Here is a 27,847-nt window from a genome sequence, read left to right as displayed (position 1 = left end):
ATCATTTAATGACACATACACTTCCAAATCAGAGATAAAGTGGAATGAGTAGATAGCAATTCTAGGAAGAAAACAACAATAGCTTCACCTCACTCGCCTATTTTGCATGCAAAACCATTGTTATAACTCCATCCATGTAAAAATCCATTATTAATAAACCATTATGAAAACATGGAAAATCTTCTGCCATTGAATAAAAATTGGGCTTTTTTTATGAAGCCAAAAAATGATCCGCTTTTTCCCCTGAATGCCACTACCCCTCTCCCCCCACAAAACTAAAGGCTCCACTCAAATGATGGGTTCAGAGAGTTCCATTTGTATGAGACCGAAAAACAAAGCAGAACTACTTTCAATGTTAATCTCATATTTCCATGAAGTCGTTAAAAACAAAATCCTATTTGTCTAAGAAGGCGATTAGTTCAGTGTACATTACTAGTTTTTTTCAATATAGAGCAACAAGTTCAATGTGGACTCAACCGACCGAGCACTGAGACCAAATTACACTAGACATAAAATGTCAAAACATTCTGACATTACAAAAAAAAACAAAAAAACAACCAAAATACTTCCCTGGGAATACAGACGGAGCAGGAAAAAAAAAAACGTGTCAACATGTGTACCCACACAAAGCAAACTGAACATTTCAAAAGGGAAAAAAATCTATAAGAGGAATGAGAAAATGTACACTTTTGCTCATTCGAGAAGAAAAAAGCTATTCCATCTAGCTCATGTTTCTGTTGTTGTACCTTGGAGGACGTCTCCATCCTGCTGGGCCTTCATCAAGATTCCTGAGAAGGCGAGGTATAACTTTCAGCCTCCTAAAAAACAAAACAATCCAAATCATTCACCAAGGACTGAAAAAAAGTATGACTTTTTTTGAACCTCTCCAAGTTCTCTGACTAGCTTGAAATGGAGGTTATAAATGGTCTTCTTTCTCCTTCACTTCCGGTTAAATGACATCCTCCTCCTGTACTTTTTAAACTCTCCTCTCCCACAACATATTCTTTGAAGTCAGCAATCCAAGGATGAAACGGCATTCCAGGCAAAAGGTTGACTTTTCTCTAGCACATGACTGGGGTCATGAGGCAAATGCCACTCTGTCAGGGTTTCACTTCCTCCACTAAGTTTTAGCAGAAAAACACAATCGAATCATTGCTGAAAAAGAAGGCTTTGTATTTTTGGGGCTCCTGGAAGGCCCTTATTCCAATTGCTTTCAAATAAAACTAATGTTCGATGCATTGTGAGACTTACCGCGGTCAGAGTGTTAGCATTAATGTCATTTTTGGCCACGAAGCCAGTTAGCTGTTGTTAGAAATGAAATGTATAAAACAGTATTACTTATATCAATTCACTAATCCTTTCAGTGGTGTTCAGTAACCCAGAGAAGGAGTATACTAATCATGAAATGCCAATCTGAATAAAGAAGAGCCACAGACCTCCTGAAGTCGCAATTTGATCCGAATATATCGATTCCAGAGATAAAGCAATCGACGGTTCCAGATATCAGGCCGATACCCCGCGTAATTACAGAAAAGCATCAGTTACATTCCTTATATACCCCATTTGTGAACATATTAGCATACAAAGGACACATGATGGTGACATGACAGACATGGAGAGAAGGCCTCTCGTGCACCTGCGGTCTAAACGTCGTCGGCTCATTCCGTGGGTACGTGGCGCCCTTTTCTGTTCCTATCAACCTTCCTCTAAACCAGCGGTCTCAAACCGACTCAAACAAAGGGCCGCAGTGGGTCCTGGTTTTTGTTCCAACAGATCCAGCACAAACAGTTCAACCAATGAGGTTTCTACTAACATAAGCAGCACCTGATTGCAATCAACTGATTACACTTGTAAGAAACCAGATTGGTGAAAAGGTATTTGTCTCGTTTGGTTGGAATGAAATCCAGTACCCCCTGCGGCCCTTTGAGGACCGGTTTGAGACCACTGCTCTAAACAATGTAAACAATGCGTTCTTACCCTTGTCCCATATATCACTGGGTGAGTCGTCCACTTATGGAGAAGTAAAGAACTTCACTAATTTACAGTTTCCCTGCAGAGGCAAAATTTACAGTCTGCTAAGGCAAACAGCTCACCGTCGCAGTCCTCTGCCGTTCATAGTGTTTTTTTTTCACGCCAAAATCCACAACATAACTCAGTGACGTCTAGCCATTCGTCCATTAGAATGACGACTCAAATTCCAGTCAAGTTATGGAAATGTCAGAAACTGGCTAGCGTCTTTACATCAAGAATAGAGTGAAAGCTAAAAAAAAAAAAATGATATCGTCAAGACCTCAGCTCAAGTCAGAAACTGTTCAAAACGATGATGGTGGATTTGACTTTTTTGTGATGACACCAAAATGTGCCAGCGAGGAGGCAAAAAAGTGGCTATTGTAAATGGAAAACAATGCATTTTGAAACAACGGGGAGACGAAGTTGGCACTTTCCCCACAGGTTCCATGCTTTAGCCACTCATTTTAAAGTGGATGACAGGTCATTCAAAACGATTTTTCCATATGAGGCGGGTGGGCCGTACAAGTTGACGTGATTCCGCAAAGACATAGAATGATCATGACAAATTCATCTTTTGTGAATTCAAGGAAACTTGCATGTGTCAAAGAGTTTTTATGAGACTACGTGCTGGCCAAAGGTAGTGGATTTCCAGTTGAGAACATTATGTGTCAGCACTACTGACTTTTGCTTCTGATGTGAGGACGGAGCAACAGACTTTGACATCATTCTTGCTAACATCACTAAAGTAACTTGGATCATTTTGAGTTTCCCCTTCGCCCCAAAAACAACCAGAGCAAATAATATAGTAATAATAAATGTTGACATCAAATGACACTGTAGTGATATTTTCCAAAAGGAAGCATGACTTCCTTCAAACTGCAGACACCTTTTGACTTTGGCTCTATATACTACATGGGATGCTAAATTATGATGTTGTTTTACAGTGGTTCTATATCTCCATAAGGCTTGAAAGCACATCATATGCTTGTTTTTTTTTTTTTGTTTGTTTGTTTTTTTGGGGGAGGGGGGGGGGGCTTTTGTTTGACTTTCATGTTTTCCAATTTCAGAGGGAAGTATGGCATTTTTAGCGGACAATATGTTAAAACGAGGCAAATTTGAACTTGACTAGTAGGTAAAGGTTAAAGTCAGCCCGTGCAGTTAATAAATGTTTTACGATGGTGATTGTTGTTGGACTCCGAAAGAACTCGTTAAATCTTCGGTCAATCAGTGGCGAATATTTTGTAGACTTGGAGGAGGTATACCAATTATTGCGAGAATGTCAATTTCACAACAAATGAAAGAATATATATACAGCTGCGAGATAAGCAATTGTTTATCAGGCAGCACTTGGCAGCTTTTCGAATCACAAGTGCACATCTGTGACAACTCCCAAACGGACGACTCATTTTATATCAGTGCTCGAGTGCATTTCTCATACCAAAAAAAGGACAGAAAACGAGAAGCCATGACATTTGGGAGTTGTACTCACCAAATCATTCAAAGTGACATCGTGTGTTCATAGAGTATAGAATGCCCAAACCTTGTATTCTTAATGGAGAGGTGGCAATTAAAAGCTTGTCAAGAAGAAGAAAAACTGGTCAATCGAGGTAACAACAATGTGAACAGTAATGGCGCAGGTCTGCTACATATGTATAGGCGAGGCGCAAATGTACTGATGGTTATGATGACGAGGGACTGATTGAAAATAAAGCAGTACTACTTCAAGTAATCAAATGTGTTCTCCGCTAGTTTTTATGGGGCGACCGTACATTACAAGAATTGGGGTCGGGACAACCTTCTCTAAATATTCCCAACTTTTTTTTTTTTTTTTTTTTTTGCACATGTGGCCGAGTACTTTAAATTTGACTTCCAACAAACTGTATAGAAAGAAATGTAAAAACTCGACACTTTACGGTACACATGTATGCTAAAGCATGCAACGACCTGGCTAGCCTCTACCATTGTTTCGCTCAGAGTGACCTTTACCCAAGTTGTTGAAACAATCTTACCTGGTTGTAATGTCCGTAAGTGCCAATTCTATTGTATTTCGGCAACGGAGTCCAATTTCCGGCACGCAGCATGGGTATAGGATCGGTGGAAGGTTAAGGAATATTGTCGGTTGCTTCGGTGGCGCTGTCAAATTCAACTCGAACTCGTATCCGCGACGCGTGCCGTTGTTATCTTTCCATGTCAATTTTTAGTTCAAGAATCACTGCGCATGCTCATAAAACCCACAGATCGGTTTTCGGAAAAAAACAGCTCTGTAAATTATCCCTAGATGTTGTCTGCCAGCTAAAATTGATCATCCTCCACAGTACCGTAGTTGTTTTGATCATAGACCAATGGACATCACGCGCCGTTCGGCTCGGTGCTTAACGTACGTCAACGTCACCGCCATTTTTGATGTGGCAAAAAGCGAGGGCCTTCTTCTTCTTCTTCTTTTTGTTTATTGGCAGTTTACCCCTCGGTACCGTGGGGCATTACTGCCATCTACTGGACCGACGGTTTAGCACGAGATCAGGCAGTTACAGACTAAAAGCAATCCCTCCTGACAACCAGTGAAACACACCCCGAGTGTAGACAAAACCCAAACCAAAAAATTGGATAAATTAAATGCTAACAAACAAATTAAATACTAATGAATTACCCTCTTCCTATATCCTGTCCAACAGCCCTGTGTCCCTGAGAAACTTTATTAGCCCTTTTTGAATATTGGCCGTTTTCATCTGTAGAACATTTCCCATCCCAAAACCCCATCAAAAAAAAGTGACATTTCAATAAAATATATATATATATTTCAAATTTTTAAAAAATGTATTTTCAAAAAATATATATTTTTGCAAATGATTTCTTTTTCTTTGATTAAAAATAGTTTTTTGATTAAAGCAACTTTTATTGCGATTGAATGATTTAGACACAAATGCCCTACCCCAATATGGCTCAAACACAAAACGGATTGCTTCAATCAAAGAAAACAGTTTGAATGAAAAATAAAGTGTTCAAATGCGAATTTCTGAGTCTCAAATATTTTTTCACATTCAAACTTTTTTCTCTACGATTGAATTTTTTTAAATTTTTTGATTGAAGTGATTTTTCTTTTGAAAATATAGATTTTTTTGTTTGAAGCAACTTATTTTTTGATTGAATAATAAAGACACAAATGTCCTAGCCAAAATGTGGTCCAAACACAAAATTACATGACTTCAATCAAAAATGATGTTTCAATCAAAAAAAAAAAAAACTTGACTTAAATTTAAAAAAAAAAAAAATTCAATCAAAGAAAAATAGTTTTCAAATCTATTTTTTGGAGTTTCAAATTTATGTTTGCATTCAAACACTTTTTTTTTTTTTGATTGAAGTGACTTTTTCTTCGATTGAAAATATATATTTTGATTAAAGCAACTTTTTATTTGATTGAAGCAACTTTTTTTTGGATTGAATAATAGAGACACAAATTTACCTCCATATTTATGCTGACTATAGGGAGTACAAAACAAATAATAAAAATGGAAGACGTGTGAACTGCCGTGTCTGCGTTTGCCTGGCACAGCTGTATTTTTCAAACACTGTGAGAAATAGTCTGGGACCCAGCCCATTAACGGCCTCTCGAGCAAGGTACAAAATCAATCGTCCAATCAGATTTGTTTATTTGCGTGACGTGTTCTTAACGGGTAACGTCACTCTTGCGCGCCGAAAGTCGTGTCTGTCCACAACAACACAGATGGCGAACGGGAGAGCCGAGAATGTGTTCCAATTCGCGGTAAAACCAGTTTTAAATGACCAAAGACACATCAAAACAAGTCAAATTGACAATCGTCAACATGGCTCGCGCTAGCCATGTTGAATAAACTTCTCCATTCTCCGCTCACGCTAATTACCTGTCGCTTTAACAACGTCACGTCTGCCCGTCGCTGATTGGTCCACTCCGCTGTCTGTTTGCTGTGGCTTGCTCCGCCCTCGGAATTTGATCTGCCAGACGGTCGCCAGACTCAATCGCTGGAACAGCGGTGAGTCTGGTCTACCAGGCAATGTCTGCGTAGCTCTGTGCCATGTGTAATTTACATTTAGACATAAAAAGGAGCGACATAACTGCAGCATCTTACAACAGAGTGGTCACGTGGTGCGTCATTCTCTATAGCAGTGGTCCCCAACCTTTTTTGCACCACGTGCACGACAGGTGTAATGTGGGCTTTTCTTTTTCAAGGACCGGGAATGTTTAGCAGAAAATAACAGTCAATATGAAATGACACGACGGGGCTAAAAACTGTTGAGAGAAATGTTTTGTATTCATAAATGGGTCCTCAGTTGATGTTGAAACAATGTTCCTATTGCTTGTTATTATTGACATATTATCTTTTCGCCACAAGATGGCAGGATGGGACTTAATTGTCTAAAGTGCTACTTTTATGACTTCTTTTTGTTTGACTTTGATTTGTGGGATAGAAGACAGCAATGAGAGAGGATGTACCCGCGTGTCGGTGGAAATTAAACACGCTGAGTTTTGGCTGAAAGAAATCTTATTCTCCGTCAGTTCTTCTACGAATGCAACGTTGAGGTTGCAACCACCTCAACAAAAACAAACATTAAGTGCAGGGAAAATGTAACTCAGTATAAGCATAATCAACCTTTTTAAATTGCGACCTCTCCTGAAACTTGACGGTAAATATTCTCGGTCGCGGGCATCATGAGTTCTTCAATCGTGAAAGGTAGTGATGGCCAAATGAAGCCTCATGAAGCAATAAAGCTTTGCAGCCAATTGGTTTGCACATGCAGCAAAGCTTCATGGTGCTTCATTTACCCTATGGCGCCATCAAGTGGTCTAGAGAGCCAAGAGGTCAACATTGTTAAGAATTCAATGGCTATTTGCTTAAGACAAAGATATGAATTAGAGGTTGTAACGTTAAGCATGTTAAGCATTCACGTTCAGGTCGAGTTGGGTCGGGCCGCCGTGCCGGACTAATAAATTTTTTTTTTTTTTTTTAAATGGAGACCAGGGTCTCTATATTGCGCTTTTGCTTGTGCACGCACGCACATGAACGCCGTGGCGCCGCCCGCTTTTTCTTCTTGTCCTCCCGCTGTAGCACTTGCGCACGGCCGAGGCACCGCCCTCTTTTTCATTTTATCATGTGCTGGCGCCTTCCGCGTGTACACAACTCCTCATCCTCGTGGTACTTCTTCTTTTTTTTGGACAATATTTCACCAGCTTTAGAAAATATTCTTTCACAAGGCACAGATGAAGCTGGGTGCAGAGAAATGTGAGGGCCAGTTTATATAAGTTTGGGTAGGTTTTCTTTTGTGCCTCCCAGTACACTAATGGATTGTTCATTCTGTTGATGTTTCATTCAGATAGGTACACACACACTCGCATTTATATAAAGTAGTTTTTCTCCCTTACTTTACTGAACGCAATCAAATCAAAATGTTCCCATACAGGGGAGGATCGCTTTTTTCGCGCAGGTTCCATCGCAAGCAAAGGACAAGGCTCTAAAAAAGATTGCACTGGTTGCACTGTTGCGCACAGATGTAACAAGTACAGGAGCCCAAAATCCACAAAATGTGAGATAACAGGCAATCGCCATTGCGGTTTGCTACCAATTTATAGCATATTCTGTCCTGTTTTTGCAATGCGCGCCAAACGTCGGATCACTTCCGAAGCGCTCACGAGATTCAGCTGGCCGCCGGCGAGGCTTCTCACGTCATCATTTCCGGGTTTTGCCGAAATGACGCACGCCTCGCTACAAGCTTCGTGGAAACGCCCCTCCCATTACTCGACACAAGCTTCGGAACCTCGGCCCATTTCGTCCCATCACTAGTGAAAGGTTTCTTGGCTTTAGCAATCTGGTTCGCCACGAGGTTTGCATTCGCATTCTCAGTGCATTCGCTTTTGTTGCCTCGTTTGCTAGCTTTTAGCCACGCATATTATGCAGAATGGATGTGGGCCTTTTCACCGTAAAAAAGCTGTCGCCCGCAGCACACGGCCAGAGCGGCTAATGTTCCCTAACACCCCAGTAATGGCGGCCAACCACTAGATGGCGACGGACACAAATCTCTACTCGGAAAATATTTTTTATGGTTATCTGTACCCACAGATTACTAAACTGACTTTTTTTCTACCTTCGCAAATGGGGGGGCTCTGTAACATTGCGGTCGTTAACAAATGATTTATTATTTCGGTAGCAAATGCGCCACGGAGCGGTGGTGGTTGGGGATCACCGCTCTATAGGATTCACTGCAGGGAAAATAAAGATTGAAGGCTTATTATATAGTTATATATGATCTTTATTCAGGAATCACACAGGGTGTCCATATAGCACACTAACCAACAGAAAAATGACCTATCAAAACACAGGAAGAAACCAGTCATTTTGATAGTAGGCTAATGTAGAAGCCATATTCACTGTCACAATTCAGTGCGTCAACGTGTTTATTTTGAAACTGTGTTATTGTTTTTGCCACCGGGGGGCACCACCAATGTCATTAGGTAATTTCCTATAAAGGTGCGCCTAGAGAGCCACTGTTAATTACAGGCATGAAAATCTCTCACCTTTCGGCGAAATTAGCCGTTTTGAAGTCAAAAAGGGCGACTTACGTGAATTGCGTAGATCCGAGGAGAAATTCTTTTTGGGAGGAGGAGGGGGGGGGGTCGGGAGGTTTTATTTAATCATTATTATTATCATCATGTGATTAACTTAGTACGTAAACTGAGCACTTAAGAACACAGTCAGCAAATCCTTCTAGATGCTTTGCTGACGAGACCCAATCATCGGCCCAAGCTGCGTTCCATTATTCCAAACGCGCGCACTCCTTACGCGTGTACATGGAGTGCTCGGAGAGCCTTCGGTTGCATTGCAAAGCAGCGAAAACAAAAAGCAGGCCTTATCCACATCGGGGCAGACCAGAGCGCAGCACACACACTTGCCTGTATTTGCCAGCAGATTGAATTTGGTGAGTAATGCTTTCAATCGTTTTCACGTTTTGCGATATAAAAAAGTTACTGCCATTCGTTGCAGCTTGCGTTGAACACTGCCAGAGCTAGCCAAATCTCCCATGAAAAAAAATAGCTCCCGTTAAATTGGCGTCAAGCTTGTGTATTTAGCGGTAATATAAACGAAGAAACACACTGTTGAGTCAAATTAAGCGGCATTCTCTCGAATGGAGGGGGCGCCTCACATCGCTCCCGCCGTCCGCCGGAGACGCGTTATTTTCGGCTTGGATTTGAGCTGACGGCCGGTGTCGGCACAACAGCGGCCCGACGAGTGGTGGGAATGAGTCCTGCTTCTTAAAGCTTTTCAGAAATACAGGGATCCCTCGTTTTTCGCGGTTAATGGGGACCGGAACCCGCCGCAATAAGTGAAAACCGCGAAGTAGCGCCCCCCCCCACACATTTTTTTGTGCGTGTTCAATGCATTTATTCAGATTTTACATTGGAGAAAAGATATATATATATAAGACATGTTTTTTTTTTCACTTTTTTCACCAAAGTATCATTTATAAATGGTTTTCAAGCACTTCAAAAAGTAAGAATTATGATAAGTTTTAAACATGTTACTGCCCCACCGAATTATTTTTAAACAAGAATAAAGTAGTAAGAAAATGCTTGGTTTTATTAAATGCTTCATAGTGAGTCTACTCAAACCCTCTCAGGCTTTGGTAAACGGTGATTGACACATGTGCAAAGTTTTTTATTTTTATATATATGTATTTTGTTTGAAGCAACTTATTTGATTGAATAATAAAGACACAAATGTCCTAGCCAAAATGTGGCCCAAACGCAAAACAACATTACTTCAATGGAAAAATTTGTTTCAATCAAGAAAAATAGTTTTCAAATGCTTTTTTTGTCTCAAATTTATTATTGCGATCAAAAACATTTTTTTTTTTTATTGAAGCTACTTTTTGGGATTAAAAGTATATACTGTATTTTGATTGAAGCAACTTTGTTTTTGATAGAAGTAACTTTGTTTTTTGATTGAATAATAAAAACACAAATCTAACTCCATCGTTATTGAGTGAGAAAGAAATTAAGAAAGCTTTAAAACTAAAAGCCACCGGGGAGTCTCTTTGTTTTTTAAAATATTTATATATCATTACATAGACATGCGTCGTAGGGAAGGGAGATTGAGGGATAAAAAAAGGAGTTAGATGAGGCTGCTAAAGGCAGTGGATACCTCATCAGCTGGGTGAATAGCAGACCTGGTAAGAACAAGTTTGCAAGGATAGTCGGGTATTAAATCCAATTATAAACACAATTACAATGTTATTTTTCTATAAGATTTTTATGTCATTGCTTTATTAATCATTAGGTGCTAGAGTTGTTAAGTATGGATAATAATGAAATAATAGTTTTAAGAAAACTGTGCTGTTGGTGGCTCAGTGACCATCTGATGTGGTTTGTTCTCAGATGAACAAGTTGAGGAAGGAAGTTTTGATGCAGACGTTGAAGGAAGAAAAGAGGCAGACTGACTGAGTGACAGCCAGAAAGTGTTGATGACAGTTTTGATTTCTATTCACTGTTGCTCCCTCCCAATTAAAGTATGTCACAGTCGCAGCCAATTATTATCTAAAGCTGGTTCAAATTGAAGTTATGTTGTTTTAAGGTGTATTAAATACTTGTTCATGTGCCCCTTTTGATCTACGAGCACCCACCCCTCCACCGGTCTCTGCATGGCCCTGCTGAAACACAGTGTGGGTCGACAGAGCTCAATATTTTGTTGGGGTGTACAATACAGTGTAGTGGAACATATTTCCTCCACACCCTTCTCACCTTTTTAACCCCTGACCCTTTTTCATGCCTGTAATTAGTGCACCTGGCGGACACACGGTTTTTACCATAGCACGCCGTAGCATGAGCTGGATTGGAAAGTGGACTGTTTGCTTAATGACTGGAATAAATCACCAAACGTAAAACCATCCATTTGATAGGGTTAGGGTTAGGCAATTCATTGCCGGTAGCCTATGCGTACATTCAGGTTCCGAAGGTGTACTCAGTGTTGGCTTGGGTTTTGAGTTTGCTAAAATGCCAATACAGCTACTATACTGTAGATCCATGGACCAAGTCGGACATCCGGGGATTTATGACGTCACCAGCCAAAACATAGCGTCGCCATGTTGAAAAGGGGCCAAAAGACGAGTGCTCTGTAATGCATTCGAATACTTTCTTCTTTTTTGCGGTCTTTTTTGTCTGTCAGAATGGGAAGAAGTTGCTGTGTTGCAGGTTGTCACACAAGGAAGAGTTCGGAGCCGCATTTAAAGTTCTTTATTCTTCCTCGCGAGAAGAAAAGGAGGACTAAATGGTTGAAACTTGAAAGCCATTACTCGAGGAACAGTAAGAGAAGATGGTTCCGTGGACCATTCTTGCGTGTGGCAACCGAAATCCAGGCACGTTTACGTTTGCAGCCTGCATTTTATTACTGGTGAGTAAACTTAAATCGATTTTGTTTGCCCCAAGTCAATCGGTATGTTATTGGCCTGCTGGGAATTGGTTATTTTGCCGTGATGCACTGCGTTCTTACCTCGTGACAACCCCATTTAGTTCCACTACAACGGTTCACGGCTAAATAACGCTTTTGGCGAATTACCGGTCACAGTTGAAATAATCACTTCCTAAATATACTACCAACTTTCTCAGTTCCACACAGTACATATTCCACGTATTATTGTAAGTCATTATTGTGGTCCCAAATTAAAAATCGTCATGTTTTTTCTAGGTGCTAAGGTCAACATGGAGAGCCACCCAGATTATGTACCCTCCATCTTCCAAAAGAAAGAAGATAAATCCAGTACTGGCTCTTTGTGTAAGGTGGCACGATTTGAGAGAGCATCACGGAGATCTCAAACAGGTACACGATTACTATATCATGCATATAGGCTTGCCACCTTTCAGAAATAGAAATAAGGGACGCCCCCCCTCACGCCCAAACCCGTGCAGGCATGAAAAAAGGGACATCCCAACTCCTAAAATGCATAGAAATGCATCTATTTAAAAATATTCCATCTTGGTTCAATACGGAACGCAAATTTTAATTCCCAATTCATAACTCTTCTTTATTTTAAGGGGCAGGTGGCAAGCCTATGCATTAAACAGGATTGTGTATTGTGTAGTAATTTTATTTCTTAATGCATTACAGTTCCTGGCGGATGTCAGCCCTTGATGCGCCGCCAAAGAGCATCATTCAAAGCCTGCCCATCTAACAGTTTGAATGAAACGGAATCGCCTCCCAGTGTGGCTCCTAAAGGTCAAACGGATTCATCACCTGCCAGAGTTGCCATAAATCTTGAAAATTCTCTTGATTGTACTAGTAAGTCTGTGTCTCAGGAGTATGCAAGTGGCACTGTGAGCCAAGAAAGCGAGAAGATTGTAGAAACAACAAATGACCGTTTTGATCAAGAAAAGGAGATGGTAGCTGATGCGCCAATGTCGACCACTGAGCGAGCCCAGTTGTATGAGGAAATCCAGAATTTGCGAACAGAACGGGATAATGCTCTTCAGCGAGTTGCTTACCTTGAAAAACTCCTGAAAGAAACAAATATGTGTTCAGAGTCTGTGGAAGGAAATGAGGAAAAATGCCAAATGATGACAGGAATCAAGTGGGCCACATTCATGAAAATCTTCATGTTTTTATGCCAATTTGTGGGCAACAACAGCACAAACAAATCAAGTATACCACTGCAAGAGCAACTCTTCTTAACTTTGGTGAAACTGAGGCACAATTTGTCATTTTAATTAATTGCATTTTTGAAAGGACTTCCCAAAACGATTGCTATTAATTGTTTCTGGCGCTGGATAGACTTGGTGAATGAAAATCTTGGTTTCATGATTAAATGGCCTGACAGGGAAAATATTCATGACATCAACCCACCTGTTTTTCGTGGTAAATTTCCTAGACTAACCACAATTGTTGACTGCTTTGAGATCTTCATTGAATCGCCAAAGAACCTGCTAGCCAGAGCTCAGTGCTACAGTAGCTACAAAAAACATTGCACTGTTAAAGTATTTGTTGCTTGCAACCCATTAGGAACTGTCACCTTTTTGTCTAGTTGTTGGGGTGGGAGGGCTTCTGATGTGCAGATAGTTCGCGAGTCTGGCTTTATTGATTCCAAGTATCACATGCCTGGTGACCAAATACTTGCTGACCGGCGGTTTACCCTTCATGCAGATTTTGCTACTCGTTGCAGCTGTGAACTTTTGACTCCAGCATTTACGAAAGGTAAGAAAAAGCTATCCGCCAGGGAAGTAGAGATATCAAGGAAAATTTCCTCCGTGAGGATACAAGTCGAACGTGTTATTGGCCTCGTGGAAAATAGATTTAATGTTCTGAAAGGTACACTGCCAATTCGTTGTGTTCAGAATGTGAAAGATGAAGCGCTGGGCTGCACTTTATCGAACTGCGATAAGATTGTGCGAGTGTGTGCCATTTTGAGCAACATGTGCCCCAGCTTTGTGTATGATGAACATTAAGCTGAGATCATTTTTTTTCTTAATATTTTTATTAGTTTCTTATTCAAAATCTCATTTAATTTCTGGATTTTTGACTGTTCAAATGTATTTTTAGTTTGGTGTCTGTTTTGACTGTTGCAGCAAATTTACTCTGTATTTTTTAAATTATTTTGTTGTTGTTGTAAATTTACATTAATAAAGTTCTGAACAAGACATGACAGCTCCATTCTTGTTATTGTCTTATTTGTAAATGAAATGGTTCATAAAACAAGATAAAAACTAAGTATAGATTTTATTGCACAAAGATGAGGTAGAACACAAGTACATTAAAAAAAAAAGTGCAAACACCATAAAAATATTTAGATGATATGTAAGCAAAAACAACAAAATGTTGAATTAAACAAGCTCATTTCTTTTTACGGCAGTCTTGGCAATACCATTTCTTTGCTTTTGGCAGCCTTTTAAGTTTCAAACATGGCAGGTGAAACCAGTTATTGCATGAGTCACATCCCACCATAGGCCCTTCTTCTGAGTTAGTTTTGCACACACAATGAAGTGTCTGGTCCATTTGGGAAGTGTCAGGCGTAACGTTCTCTTTTTCTTCTGGGGCCAAGAGTCTGCTGTGGATGTGCTTCCTCCAAAAAGCCTCAACCCTGTCTATCATGCTGGCAATGAAATTCTCTTTGCGTTGTACACGTTTCACTACTCAGAACTTTGGTGACCAATAGATAAGGTCACCATATGTAGCACTGCACACGTACATCTGAAACTGTATCTGTGTGAAATGCATATGGCCTGGAACATAACCAGATGTAAAAAATGAATGAGCCTCCAAGGACTTGTAGTTTTCCATGGCTTCTCTGCTAAATAACCCTGAGAAAAACAGATTGCATCTAAATGAAATATCCTTCCCATTTATTTTCATTTGTTTTAAAACAAAAACGCCTAATTGATAAAAGTCAACTTACTGGGTGACTTTATGAGGTAGTTCTATATGTTTCCATACTCCACTGCAGGCCATTCCTTAGGATTGTTCATCCAGCTATCAGCTGCGACTTTGTATGGGCAGATTTCAAAGCCAATACAGGCTCATTTTAAATTGTATCGCCTCCTGGCGTCTGTCGGTAGTTATTATTGATAACAAAACGTCCAGTTTAAGACGTTTTTCTGGGGAAAAAAAGGCAAAATACAGCTGAAATATATGACTTACACACAATGGTTTCCTATGGATGTTTACCTGCGCTTGGCCCCTTTTCAAAATGGCGACTCGTTGCGTCGTGGCAGCAGAGCCATGTTGGCACGTACGGTTAAGGTCTGCTTTTTATGTTGATGATTTGGAGGAGCAGAGGCACCGGCTTCATTTAATAATGATGCTTTTGTTTTGCCAACTCGCCAAACGCTGAGCTTTGCAACCTGGCCAAACCGTAGTCATTTGTGGTCACGTGACGTTGTCGTGACATCTCGCGAGAACGACGTCCAGCACGCACTCGCTAGCGGGGCTAATGAGCTGCTATTGAGTAACATGTACACCCAGTCACAGATGGTGTGAACGAATGCGAACGAATGAACAAGACAACCGAGGAATGGAGTGTAGAGATATCAAAGATCAGGTGCCTCGCCATCAATAGGATTTTTTTCTTCTGCTTCCTTTTCCTTTTAAACGGTTTGACCGCACTTGGCGACATGTCGAGCGAAGTTTGCTAACACTACCGCCGCAAGGCAGTCAGTGAGTGACACAGAACTCAAATAAGCTCTCTCCATTTTGCACAGTGACATCGGTGTTGATATTTGTTGCGCAAGTCACGGACAGCACCTTTTGATTTGTGCTTTTGTCTAGTCGAAGCCAAGCCCTCCCTCGTGGCGTTCATCCAATCCAATGTCACGAACTAGACGCTCGTTAGTCTCCCAATTTTTGGAAGCCACACGACATACTCTTTTTCTGACTTTTTTGCCATGAACACTGCATAAGCGGAAAGGATGCGAGTGTGATGAAAATGCTTCACACTCGTCACTTATCTTGACCAATTTACACCTATGAGTCGTTGGATTTTGGTGTATTATTTGTCATGTTTGTCCCGCTGCAAGTATTGTCACGTACAAAGCACTGCTAAAAAAAATCAAGGGAACGCTTACGTAACATGTTGCAGATCTGAATGAATGAAATATTTTGGATGAAATCCTGTGTTCAATGTGCTGACAACAAAGTCACACAATGCCAATGAATGAATATGAAGATTTCAATCAAAATGAACCGATACTTGAGTGGGTTTTTTCAGCAGTAAATATACTGTATGCGGTCCTTCCGGTGTGCCCACTTTCAGTAAGGAAGGCCGATATACGTACGTATGCGGATAACGGATCTGATCGGATGAGCCAAATTAATAAGACTGCTGCTACAGTATTAGCCTATATCCATCCTTCTGGATGTCATTTTGTTTCAATATGAGTTATTCATTGAAGGCCCTGTAGAGGCAATGTTGATGGCATTTGTCATTATTTGACTGGACTTGCAAGAGGGAGCCGTGTGATTCACGTGAAATGTATTCTGGATTTATTTCACCGTTGAATTCAAGCCAAAATGATCAATGCTAACTATCTTCAAGCCAGCACGTGTCCATTTTCTCGCCTCGATTGTTTTTTCTGACATAACCTGTTTTTTCTTCTTCTTCAGTGTCCACTGGTCCAAGCCATTTTCAGCAGAAATACTGAAGAAGTGACATTTTTGCTAAGCCATAAAGAGGATGTCAATTCATTGGTGATATATTTTGTTTGTCTTCTGGATGCCACGTTATCATGCGCTTAAACTTAATCACCATTACATTTTCCCAGGACCGCGAACAAAGCACGCCGCTTCACGCCGCCGCCTACCTCGGCGAAGTGAACATGATGGAAGTACTTATCGGCGCAGGTAAACTTCCCTAAAACACCTTCAAAATGATCGGCGTGATCTGATCATTTTGCATTCCAACAGGTGCCAATGTCAACGCCAAGGACCAAGGTTTGTTGACTCCTTTACATCGAGCGGCCGCCTCCAGAAATGAAGTACGCCTTTTCTTTTCCTTCGGACCGTTTGGAGGCGAGAACGAGAAGCCTTTGACTTTCCTTCATTTTGTTTAGAGGGCCGTGGAGCTGCTTTTAAAGCACGGTGCGGAAATCGACGCACGGGACCAATTCTGGCACACGCCGCTTCACGTGGCCGCGGCAAACTGGGCGACGCGCTGCGCCGAATCGCTGATGCCGCTGGCGCGCGGCCCGGATGTCTACGACCGCTCGGGAAGAACGCCTTTGCATCACGCGGTGTACAGCGGAAACGCAGAGGTACGCTTCCCCGAAGCCGCCGCCCCCGCCGAAGGCCGTTTCTTGTGGATTAAAGTAGATAGATTTTTGCATTTGAAATCGAAACTTTCTTTGTGTAGATGGTGAACTGGCTTCTCGGCAACGGCGCCGACGCGAGCGGCAAAGACAAAATGGAAAGGCGACCCATCCACTGGGCCGCGTATCTCGGTGAGAGCGGACGGCTTTGTCGACACTCGGTTTAGAGAGGCGCTGAAACCCGGTCGTACTGATTCCATTCATGCTTTACGGCCGCCGTACGGTACGGTACCGGCGTTACTACGGTTCCGTAAATGGCGCGCGGCCAGAGGGCCGGGCCGTAGGGATCGGCGCGGCCTCTCAACAATAGATACGCTATCCTGGCAAAGGACATCATATCTTTGTAAGGAACCAAAATAAGACATCGGCTGTTGCTTTGAAATAGAATCATTTGTATTTTTCCCCCTATATTTCTGACATACCAGTAACTGTTAGTCACTCCATGGGGGGGGGATAATATTCAATTTGATGGAGCGAATTTGGACTTGTAGCTGTAGTATGAATAACCTTCAATGATCATGTGCTATAATTGACCCTGAAGCTATCTCAGCGCTGTTTCAAAAAGGTTAGTGAGTAGAACATCACTTATCATGTGACATTGTATTATTTGGTAATGTTTCATCTTTAAATTGTACCAAATAAACATTATGCTTAACGGACAGGTAAATAAACAAAATCTGATAAGAATATTCCATAGGGACAGCCCACTCTTAAACATGACAGACCTTCTTTCTGGATGGAAAATATTGAATGTGACTCTTTCATCACAAAGGTTACCGTAGTCCCGGCAACTCGCTCTAAATAAAGCTGTGTGGCTTTCGGGGGTTCGGTTTTTTTTTCGACCATGGTTAAAACGTGATCTCAAAGTAAGCGTTTCATTTGTGTGGCTTCACACTTCTCTTACGCTCCTTTATCTTTTCCTCCGACAAATAGACAACATCAACAAATTCTCAACGAGACGGGGACGCGCACTCTTAACTCGGCGGCCGCCATTTACGGCAATAGGCGTCCGGTCCGCGCGAACCGGGAGGGCGACGGCGAATCGGGTTTCATTTCCGAGCCGGGGAGGACGATCCGTCGAAAACACGTCGGCGGCGACCGACCGGTTCATATGAGTGTACGGTCACACTTGCGCTGTCATAATCGTGACGTGACACCTGTCATCAATCAATGCTTATGACTGATGCCATTGAGTAAACAATGTCAATTTTGATACTAAGTGGATGTTGTTTCAAATGTCTTAGGAACTGCGGTAGGGATAGGACACTCGATGACACCTGTCATAAGCATTCAATAACGTTTATGATTGTGACACTGACATATTCAAATAAAGTGTTAGCGAATGTACACTTTAGGTCAAAAGCAGAGCGCGCAAACACACTGCAATTACGTTGTACATCGACTGTGATAAAAATGTCTGGCGCGGAATACAAAAAGATGTTATGGAACATAGAGTGGTGTTTTGTCCCCACAGGTCATTTGGACATTGTGAAGATGCTGGTGTCTCACGGCACGGATGCCGCGTGCAAAGACGAACGTGGCTCGACGCCGCTCCACGCCGCAGCCATTGGCGGACATTTAGATGTGCTCAAATATCTGTTGGAACTAGGAGTGGAGGTATTCCTATTCTGAAAAAGTCAGTACTGGATAAGCAAATGCTTTTCTTCAGACCGATGAAACTGACGTGACCAAAAAACTAGAAGCCCTCTTACTTTTAAAGTTCAAATTGACTTTATTATTCGTGGGTGCCCGTCAGACCGACCAAGCCGACGCGTTCGGAAACACGGCGCTCCACGCGGCCTGCCGCGCGGGTCGGGACGCCGCGGCCTCCGAGCTGGTGAACCGCGGCGCCGACGTCGACCGGGCCAACCGCCGCGGCGAGGCTCCGCTGCACCTGGCCGCCGCCTCCTCCGGCGGGGCGCCGTGTCTGGAGCTGCTCGTCGACAACGGGGCCGACGTCAACGCGGGGGTGAATGGGGAAATGTCCGCTCGCTCCGTTCTTCTGAAATAGGCTGAAATGTTGTTTTCAACAGAGTAAGGAAGGGAAGAGCCCTTTGCATATGGCCGCTACGCACGGCCGCTTCACGGGCTCCCAGATCCTTATCCAAAATGGTAAGGGGATGCCAAGTGCGTAGACGGTCGGTCCCGTATGATGACGTGTCAACTAATGGCGTTTGCCGCCTTCTTTCCTTCTCAGGCGGCGAGACGGATTGCGCGGACATATACGGCAACACTCCTCTACATGTCGCCGCCCGTTACGGTCAGGAGTTGTTGATCAGCACTCTGCTGACAAACGGTGCCGACAAAGCCAGGTGACTCGAGTTGTGGATCTATACCGTCGATTGTTTTCCAAATGACTAGCATTGTGGAGAGCTAGCTATCTATTTTCCTTTCCTAAACCGAGGTCTTGATTTAACATCAGAAAGATGGCAGCGAACGAGTTCATAGTGCCCGGTCGGTCTTTATATGGCAATAAGTCATCAAACTGTCACTCTGCAGACAGGGGATGCACGGAATGCTTCCGTTACACCTGGCTGCGCTGTACGGCTTTTCGGATTGCTGTCGCAAGTTGCTCACAAATGGTGAGAAATCCTAGCGCTTCGTACAATGCTTGGGTGGCATTTTTTTGAATCCTAAAATGTGAATGTAGGCCATTATTACAACACGGCGCCTTCTTCAACAAACTGTCAAATGCCTTCCTTTGGCTTTGATATAAACACACAAGACGAACTCGGGAGGACCTGTTTGCACGCGGCCGCATTTGGAGGGTAAACCACGTCCGGACTTTTTATAGGCGATGACATTTGTCCGCTGTGAAAATGTTACTCGTGCTTTTGCCAGAGATCTCGACTGTCTGAACATGTTGTTGGATAGCGGAGCCGACTTAGACGTCAAGGATCATTTGGGAAGGTGAGCAAAATTCCACACTCTACAGTGTAGTCGGCGTACCGTATTATCGTTTTCTATTTGCCGCAGGTCTCCTTTGCACTACGCCGCCGCCAACGGTAACGGCCGGTGCGCCGTCACGCTGGTGAGAGGCGGCTCGGAGATCAACGAGTTAGACCTGATGGGCTGCGGCCCTCTGCACTACGCCGCCGCATCGCGCTCCTTCTTCGGGTGACGTGTCGAGCGTCGGTGGGAAATGCGCGCTTTCAGCTTCTTTTCATTGTCGCCCTTTTCCTTACTCAGCGGAGAGACCGGCGCAGACTTGGAAAAGGAACAAGAAGCCTCTCTGTACGTCGCGTTCCATTCACCAGAAGTACATTTGATTCAGTGCCGTGCACTTTCAAAGTCCTGCTTCGTGAGGCGTCGCCGACAAAATCTCTTAAACCCCCGTGTGTGTTACAATCACAACAATGGCGTACCGCAAGCAACACTTCACTTTTGCTCATTAATATTCATGACGTTAGCAATTGCTGCTAGGCGAGTCAACCTCCCGTTTGTCCCTAATAGTAAATCAATGGAAATAGTTTACGAACGAGACGTTTACGGAGCTAAACCAACCAATTCTGTCCAAAAATGATGCCAAATTCACTGTTAAAGTTGCGAAAGAACGTACAAATGTTCACTTAAAGAGACAGCTAGAGTGTCGAGGGCTGAAAAAGAGCCCACCTGATCCATAGTTAGCCTTTTTATCGACACCTTTTTCTTGTGCGCGTGGCCTAACGCCACTGACAATGATGTTCTCCTGTTTCGACAATCTATCCTTTTCCACCATATGCCCTGTCTTTGTTATATATTATATCCTCTGACCGTTCTTGGGGGAAATTTACATCGCTATTTTTGTCTAGCGATCGCAAATGCGACTCGGTGACAGCCAACCAACACTTTTAACTTTTTCATTAATAACCAATCTGGATTCTGTAATTTATTTACACTTCCCCCTTACTAAAGTTTTTTTGCAGTCAGATACCATTTTTTTCAGGTCATTGTCAGACAAGCAGCACGGCAAAACACCACGCTAAAAAATAAGTCAAAAGGGCTTACCTCGTCGTCCTCTGAAGGAAAATGGCCCCCCAACAAAATCTTAATTGCATATGAAATTGAGAATGGCTTCACCCTGGTGGCGTTTAACTGTTTTTTGTTTTTTTTTTGGGACATCCGTGCAAGTTGATCCATTCTTCACATTTTTTCCTTCAGGTTTTTGGGAAACGTATGAAGAAAACATCCTTCATTTGTCATAATATCTAGAGTTGTTTCTACAAGTTCCATAGCAGCAGTGTTTTATCGGCATGTTCTTTATAACATGGTTTGTATGCAAGGGCGTGTCTGTAATGTCCCACTTCCGCGTTTCGACGTCACGGTCTAAAAATAGCATTATATAGCACGTCCAGAAACCATATCCTAATAGCGTACCGCTATTAGGATATGGTTTCTGGACGTCCCCCATTTCCAATGGCGTCATTTTCAGAGGATCGGAATGGGGCCAAAAAGAATTTGGGAAAAAATGAAGACATGTGAGGACGTTGCCAAAACAAACCAAAATATATCTTTTATACTTTGCGACGCCGCGACAAAGAGCGGAAGTAAACTGGTCGAAAAACATCGCGGCCGCTATTTGGGACGCTAACTGGAAGATAGATGCCCGCGCATATGTAATGATATAATAATAGCGTAATATGTGACATTCTGACATCGGGCGGGGCCGGCGGGTCTTCAAAATCAGGCGACTCGGACTTTGGCGGAAAAATATGCCATCGCTACATCTCTAGCGTGGTTAAATCGCCACCCGTGTGGCGTACGGATGACCTTTCCGTCGGCAGATTTCCAAATACGGCATTTTTGGTGCGCCTCGTTTCAAAACTGCGTGCGAGTGTCCGTTACGATTTGGCTATACTGCAAGTTCAGTATTGAGCGCTACGGACAGTCACTTTGATTGATCTTATTTGAATATTCCAAGATGTTGCTTTGTGTCCAGCTGTTTGGAGTATTTGCTGGACAGTGGAGGAAACCCAACCGTAAAGAACACAAAAGGTTACAGTGCGGTCCACTACGCGGCAGCTTACGGCAACAGGCATCACCTGGAAATGGTCAGTAGTATCTTTTTTCATTTTTAGACAGCTGTCTCCAGTTAGTCGTTTTCTCGCTGAGGACGCTGACTATAACTGCTATTCCTCCGTTATTTGTGGACCGATTTGCAAGATGTATATGCGTCGATCCTCATTTTGAATTGATGTTTGTCTCGGGGCTGATAACGCTGAAGGCTGTGAGCATTTAGATGGAATTTTGTATGTCATGGAGAAATGTTTAGCAGGCCCTCGAGATCTTGCTCAGTCAGTCAATGATTTTAGTTTTTTTTTCTCAGCACAACGTCATCTGTAGGAACTGTTATTATTCCACTATGAGCTATTCCATTTCCACATGAAGCCAAAACGTGGACCAACCAAAATCATCCAATTCTGACAGTCAAAATATACAGCGTCAGCCGTCCCGAGAGCGCGAGAGCCCTCGGATAAGCTTCAATAAATACGGTATCTGCGCTTTCGGATAAGCTTCAATAAATACGGTATCTGCGCTTTTCCGAGTCCTATCGGTGGCAAATCAAGACCGGGAGTCCGCATTTTGGTGTCACGTTGACGGCGGCGCTCCGTGAAATTGCCGGCGTGACGGTAGGACTCGGGAAATGAATTTCCCCAAAGACTTATTGTTGCCTGGGCACTCTTGGCTTGCGCTTTTCATGTCTGTCTAGGGAGTGAGTTGGGCAGTCGATTTCCAATTTTTGTCTTTCAAGCTCTTAGAGATTTCTTTCAACTGTCTGGAAGAGGCTGAAAGTAATATTCCTGTCAGTCCACTTCACTTAGCCGTGAGTAGTTTGCACACAAGAGGAACGGGTGGATATCTTACTTGCCGGTGATCGGAGGACCGCGGTCCGTTTTGTCTTTGGCAGGCATATTACGGTCACCGCGAAGCCCTCCGCCTGCTGTGCGAGACCTTGGTGAGTCTGGACGTGCGAGACGCGGACGGACAAAGTGCCCTCCACCTCGCCGCTGGGAGAGGTTTTACCCCCTGCGTAGAGGTGCTGCTGGAACACGGAGCTTCCTGCACGCTGAGAGATGATAAGCGGAAGAGGACCGCTCTCCATGCCGCAGGTCGGACTCGTCTGCATTGCTAATCCTCGCTTGCGTCGTAGTCGTGCTTTTGTTATGTTTGCGCAGCCGCGGGAGGCCACGTGGACTGTCTGCTCTTGCTGGTGAATGGGGAACACGGCGCCGACATTATCGACGGTCAAGATACACGAGGACAGTGAGTCGCTACTTTATTACGGACCGAGGACGGCTCCGTCCACGTTATGGTCGTAGTTTTCCTGGCGTAACGACCCTTTGAGCGGCGCAACGGAATCAATTCTATAAAGCCCCTGGTGTTTTGATGAAGTATGAGTGCTATTCTTCGAAATATTTTGGAATTTACTTTCATTTCAAAACGGTTATTGGAGTTGCGTAGGTGGTCCCGGATAGGACCGGTATCTTGATGCCTGCCTGTATATATTATTCATTCCATAACTTTTAAATGTGAAGCATGAGTTCACAAATTGGCATGGATGACTGCTTGCCTTTTTAATGCACCAGTAGTCAGTCATATTTTCTTGTCGATACCTTTATGACAAACACGGGAATCGGGAGAAATCCATAATTGCATATGCTTGTAAAGTTTGAGGATTTGATGAACATGAGTGAGTGTAACACGGTCATCCTGTGTTAGCTGTGTTGACTAGCGAATGTCTTTTTATTGCGCAACTGACTACAGTTGACGTGTCGTTTACTCGCAGGACCGCTCTCATGTTGGCTGCTCTGGGTCGTCATACGGATTGCGTCCACATCCTGTTGGAAAAAGGAGCCGATCCGGACGCCGGCGACCAAAAGGGCTCGACCGCATTACATCGAGCTGTACGCCGAAGCGGACGCGCGCGCGCGCGCCGTTTATCCACGGAACGACGTTAAGTGTCCCGTCTCCTCGCCCCCGCAGGCGGCGCTGGGCTGCGCGGACGGCGCGTCGGCTTTATTGGAACACGGCGCCTCCGCTCTGTGTCGGGACGCTCGCGGAAGGACGCCGCTGCATTTGGCCGCGTCGTGCGGCCACGCGCGGTTACTACGCGCTTTATTACAAGCTGCGATGAAAGCGGACCCTCTGGACTCCATGTTGGATTACAGAGGCTACACGCCCACTCACTGGGCCGCCTACCGTGGTAAGAAATGGACGGGATCCCTTCGTTCTTCATGTAAATATGTGTCATTAAAATAGTACAAGACAACATTCCTTATGGCTCCCTAAAAAATGGAGCCAAACTACTCTTAAAAATGGAAGCTTTGCCATGTATTCCTCTAGTAGCGTGTGCCCTTCTGTCTGTGTGGTGTTTAGGTCATGAAGGATGTTTACGCATTTTACTTGAAAAGAAGCTTTTTGGCAACCAGGAAGGAAATTCCTTCAAGCCGTTGCACTGTGCTTTGTGAGTCCCGTTGAAAATGTTTATTCACCAGAAATCGCAGAGAACTCAGTGGCGGGCCTTTTCTTTGCAGAATTAAAGGTCACGACGTCGCTGCTGGACTTCTCCTAAAGACGGTCGGAACTCAAATCATCCGTGGTCGTGATGCCAAAGGAAGGTGGGAAGGTTTGACTTTTCAGAGTGTGTTCTTGCGTGACACTGCTATTTTGATAGCTCGAAATCTCAGTCAATTAGCATCTTGTATTTGAAGTCGAAGTCGCTCGCTGCCATTGACCATGATAGACATTCAATCCATTTGGACAGTTGGGCGTCTGTCGCTCTGAATGTGAGGTTTTTGTAAAGAGGACTTCCCTCCCTCCCACCCTAATTTTGACCCGTCGGCAGGACCCCGCTGCACGCTGCCGCCTACTCGGGAAACGTCACGGGGCTCCGACTGCTCCTGGCCCGAGGGGCGGAGCTGGACGCTCGGGACCGCGGCGGACGCTCCGCTTTAATGGTCGCCGCTGACCGCGGACATAGCGCGGCCGTCGGTACGTCTCTGGCGGGATTCCTTCCTTCGGGCGCCCGCTTCCTCTTATTGCTCGAGCGTGCGGATATTTCGACCTGGTCTCTTACTGTATAATCCAGGACCAAAAGGCACGAAATGGCCGATTGTTTTTTGTTATGCATTTCAGAATTCTTGGTGCACAAGGTGAAGCCAGACCTGACCCTGGTGGATGTCAATAATAACACAGCCCTTCACTTAGCGTGCATTAAGGTCAAGTGCATGTCACGTTAGGCACTCAATAACGTTTGGCTATCTGAAAAGACGGTTTTGGCCGGGCTCCGTTTTGTCGTCGGAATATGAAGCTGGCGGTGACTTTTCAATGCCGCCGCAGGGTCACGAGATGTGCGCCCTGCTGCTTCTAGGAGTCATCGGCGACCGCTCTCTCATCGACGCCACCAACGACGCGCTCCAAATGTGAGTCGGCCGGCCGCCGTCGGGCGTCTGTCGGGAGTCGTCGCCGACGAGATTTCTCCCGTCCTCGCTCAGGCCCCTCCACATCGCGGCGAGGAAAGGTCTGGCGACGGTGGTACAGGTGCTACTCGGCAGAGGAGCGGCGGTCACGGCCGTGGACGGCGAAGGTAAGCCACTGGACGGACGTCCGTACGTACGCCCTTTGTTTACGAAAAAAGCGTTAGGACGTCAGCGCGGTCAAGTGGAGTTTGGCTATTGACGGCGCGTTAGGGTACGCTAAGGGTACCGTAAATTTCGCGGCACGTACTCGACGGGCCACCGTGATGATTCCGGCTGCGGTTTGTGACTCACGGCAGGCCGCACCCCAGCTCTGGCTTGCGCCCCCAACGAGAAAGTGGCCGACTGCCTCGCCCTGATCCTTTCCACCATGAAGCCTTTTCCCGGCATCTCCGGTTTCAACCCGACTCGAAATAACTGCGGAATGGCCGCCGGTCGCGGCTCCGACGGAGGATTGCGTCATCCCTACGTGGAGGGGCGTTCCGGCGCCGTCGACCTGCACCGGTGTCTCACGGAGTGAGAGTTTGTCCTACTTCCTCTGACGTATCATCGGCTCGACACTTTTGCGACATTTACTAACGGTGCCTCTTTAAGTCTCACTAATGATATTCAACCTGAGCGCATACTGTATGTCGGTGTCAGTTGGATGAAAGCATAAAACAGAAGCCGTCCGTTGTTGACTTTCTTGGGCCTCTGCTGCTAGACACCAAAATGCTCCAATGCTTGATTGTTTACACGCTAGTTGTGCGCATGTATTTGTTTCTTATTTTTGAATATTATCAAATGGTAAGTTGAATCCTTTATGCACCTACACTAAATAATGCCTATTAGTCTGATGTCAGGATCCACATAGCTACTGTATATTTTCATGTGTGATTTGTCTTTGTCAATCTTGAAAGATAAGCTCACCAACTTGTACTACGTACTTGCGCTGTGGCGCAATTCTAAGCACATTTTGAGCAGGGCTCTGTCTCAATATAATAAATGACGGCGGACCTTGCTAAGCTTCTCGCTCTGTGACATCAGCAAATGTTTCAAATAAGCTCATTTACTGTTTGAACAATTCAATTGTATGTTTGAAATGATGGAAAGAAGTCTAATTTCACATGTTGCACCGTTGAAAGCAGAATCGGAACATCCAAAAGCAACATTTCTAAGTGACTGAAGACATCCAGTGAAAGACTGAATGGTTTTCAATAATAAATGTGTGCCACTGCCGGAGCAGAAAAATGTGAAGTGACATTGAACTCTGGTGTTGATCGATCGGCTATTATGATAACCGAGCGCTTACTTGAACTCATGTCATCTTTTAATTGACAAATGCGACAGCATTTGAAAATGGCTTTAATGTATTTGCACTCCAACATTAATGTTTACATTTGACAATATTCATGATGATTTTGAAATCTTTGTGTTTAGAGGATTAAAACCTATGCAGTTTGGGCATGACGCCCTTGTTTGGGGGGACTTCTATGTAAGTTGTGTCTTGCGCACAGCTTTTTGACATTTCAATGAAATTTAACAGAGAAATAAACAGACAACTTTGCCATGAGTCTGGGCTTGTTTGTTGTTGATCTTTACTGTGTACCACGTCTCCAACATAACCAGCGGGTTATATATATTGCTGTTATGCTTAAGGTCTACGTTTGATTTTTAAAACTTAAATGTGTAATTAGACCGGGCCTCCCCTTCCAAGGACTGCTTACTACCTAACTTTTTGTTGTTTGTTTATATGTTCAATTTGTAGCTAATGTGGATCGCAAAAAACAATGGGCTTTATAAGTGTGTCGATGGGCCAAATCATTCATCCCTCTAACTTCATTTTTGGAATGGAAGTATGCAAGCAAATATATGATGATTCATTTCTCATTTGAAGTGATTGCGCACCCACCTACGTATGGAGGACCAAAGCTGCCAAAATTCAAAATAAAAATAAATCAATCAATAAAAAGCAAAATAAATACAAAAATAAGAAATATGATACAAAAATTAAATATAAATACAAAAATAAATTTGGAAATAAGTAGCTAATTAAATAAAAGTAGAAAAAAAATATATATATATATACAAAAATACATTAAAAATGTAAGAATAAATACAAAAATAAATGTGGAAATAAATACAAAAAGAAATATATTGATTGAAATAAATGTCAATCAATAAATAAAAACGCTTTGCCAAATATTTACTTATTTCATTGTCAGTGCCAACGTTCAAGTGGAAATGTTATTCAAATGAGGGGGCGGTACTACATGTGTTGAACTATTCACCCATTGGTCGATCGACATGCCAGTTCAGTGATCCTCTCGATCGACGAAGTAATGTCTGCCTTCCTGCTGCTTGCTTGCTTCGTAAAATAATGGGACGAGACGAGAAGGTCGGAATCTAAGCGGCTACGATATGCTGGCAATCGGTTGGATGAGGACAAGGTACGTATTAAATTGGTAATTTGGTGTGTGTTTTTTAAAAAACTTTTTACTTAAATCCAGTTGAGGTATGTTGAATCTATATAATCTTCCATAAGCTAATACCTTGCATTGGGTCTCGGAAGACTGCGAGGCAAGGCGGGACA

The 27,847-nt window shown here is 43.5% G+C and overlaps 3 protein-coding genes and 1 long non-coding RNA gene across 15 annotated transcripts in view; 2 read left to right on the top strand and 2 right to left on the bottom strand.

Moving 5' to 3' along the window:
• Positions 1 to 4,394, bottom strand: part of slc11a2 (solute carrier family 11 member 2) — a 33,604-nt gene extending 29,210 nt beyond the window's left edge. Inside the window, exons 1-2 of one of the 3 annotated variants that reach the window (XR_009064329.1) lie at positions 4,020 to 4,393; positions 747 to 818 (exon numbers count right to left, since the gene is read on the bottom strand). Coding sequence is in view for 2 of the 3 variants with exons in the window: in XM_057845033.1 (XP_057701016.1) it covers positions 747 to 780 (34 nt within the window). In the remaining variant the exon portion in view is untranslated. Of the gene's footprint in view, positions 1 to 746; positions 819 to 4,019 lie in introns of all 3 variants that reach the window. The other 2 variants (XM_057845033.1, XM_057845034.1) reach the window with 2 other exon arrangements.
• Positions 4,395 to 11,169: 6,775 nt separating this feature from the next.
• LOC130921317 (uncharacterized) lies at positions 11,170 to 13,920 on the top strand. The gene is made up of 3 exons (XM_057845037.1): positions 11,170 to 11,423; positions 11,718 to 11,849; positions 12,138 to 13,920. The coding sequence occupies exons 2-3, from the start codon at positions 11,732 to 11,734 to the stop codon at positions 12,731 to 12,733; spliced, it is 714 nt and encodes a 237-aa protein (XP_057701020.1). The 5' UTR covers positions 11,170 to 11,423; positions 11,718 to 11,731; the 3' UTR covers positions 12,734 to 13,920.
• LOC130921318 (uncharacterized) lies at positions 13,351 to 14,912 on the bottom strand. Its single transcript, XR_009064330.1, has 3 exons — positions 14,685 to 14,912; positions 14,416 to 14,614; positions 13,351 to 14,320 (listed from the first exon to the last, which is right to left on the bottom strand). It is a non-coding gene; the product is annotated as an uncharacterized LOC130921318 (long non-coding RNA).
• Positions 14,902 to 26,844, top strand: LOC130921313 (serine/threonine-protein phosphatase 6 regulatory ankyrin repeat subunit C-like). Of its 10 annotated transcripts, XM_057845024.1 has the most exons (28): positions 14,902 to 15,057; positions 16,119 to 16,202; positions 16,277 to 16,355; positions 16,419 to 16,489; positions 16,565 to 16,765; positions 16,864 to 16,951; positions 18,294 to 18,436; positions 18,576 to 18,788; positions 18,853 to 18,931; positions 19,017 to 19,131; positions 19,319 to 19,401; positions 19,470 to 19,587; positions 19,661 to 19,729; positions 19,796 to 19,936; positions 20,009 to 20,053; positions 21,738 to 21,849; positions 22,551 to 22,622; positions 22,707 to 22,908; positions 22,975 to 23,062; positions 23,586 to 23,703; positions 23,783 to 24,002; positions 24,176 to 24,263; positions 24,334 to 24,417; positions 24,645 to 24,790; positions 24,935 to 25,017; positions 25,139 to 25,221; positions 25,294 to 25,385; positions 25,575 to 26,844. In XM_057845024.1, the coding sequence occupies exons 1-28, from the start codon at positions 15,001 to 15,003 to the stop codon at positions 25,793 to 25,795; spliced, it is 3,195 nt and encodes a 1,064-aa protein (XP_057701007.1). In that variant the 5' UTR covers positions 14,902 to 15,000; the 3' UTR covers positions 25,796 to 26,844. The 10 variants fall into 10 exon arrangements, 9 of the variants coding, with proteins under 9 accessions (XP_057701007.1, XP_057701008.1, XP_057701010.1 ...); XM_057845025.1 differs by lacking the exons at positions 19,319 to 19,401; positions 19,470 to 19,587; positions 19,661 to 19,729; positions 19,796 to 19,936; positions 20,009 to 20,053 and having other exon boundaries at positions 25,575 to 26,843; XM_057845026.1 differs by lacking the exons at positions 14,902 to 15,057; positions 16,119 to 16,202; positions 16,277 to 16,355; ... (6 more) ...; positions 19,017 to 19,131; positions 19,319 to 19,401 and having other exon boundaries at positions 19,461 to 19,729.
• The last annotated feature ends 1,003 nt before the right edge of the window (positions 26,845 to 27,847 follow it).

This window comes from Corythoichthys intestinalis, chromosome 9, assembly GCF_030265065.1.
Source record: "Corythoichthys intestinalis isolate RoL2023-P3 chromosome 9, ASM3026506v1, whole genome shotgun sequence".
NCBI lineage: Eukaryota > Metazoa > Chordata > Actinopteri > Syngnathiformes > Syngnathidae > Corythoichthys > Corythoichthys intestinalis.
Note: the sequence above shows the minus strand (reverse complement) of the source record. Positions and strands in the feature narration are given on the sequence as shown.

Bases quoted from the DNA above. Each gene is read 5' to 3' on its own strand.
- LOC130921313 (XM_057845024.1), top strand. From the start codon at position 15,001: ATGCGAACGAATGAACAAGACAACCGAGGAATGGAGTGTAGAGATATC. The intron at 18,437-18,575 runs GTATTCCTATTC...GGTGCCCGTCAG, and splicing joins TGTTGGAACTAGGAGTGGAG to ACCGACCAAGCCGACGCGTT. The intron at 19,132-19,318 runs GTGACTCGAGTT...GTCACTCTGCAG, and splicing joins AACGGTGCCGACAAAGCCAG to ACAGGGGATGCACGGAATGC.
- LOC130921317 (XM_057845037.1), top strand. From the start codon at position 11,732: ATGGAGAGCCACCCAGATTATGTACCCTCCATCTTCCAAAAGAAAGAA. The intron at 11,850-12,137 runs GTACACGATTAC...AATGCATTACAG, and splicing joins ATCACGGAGATCTCAAACAG to TTCCTGGCGGATGTCAGCCC.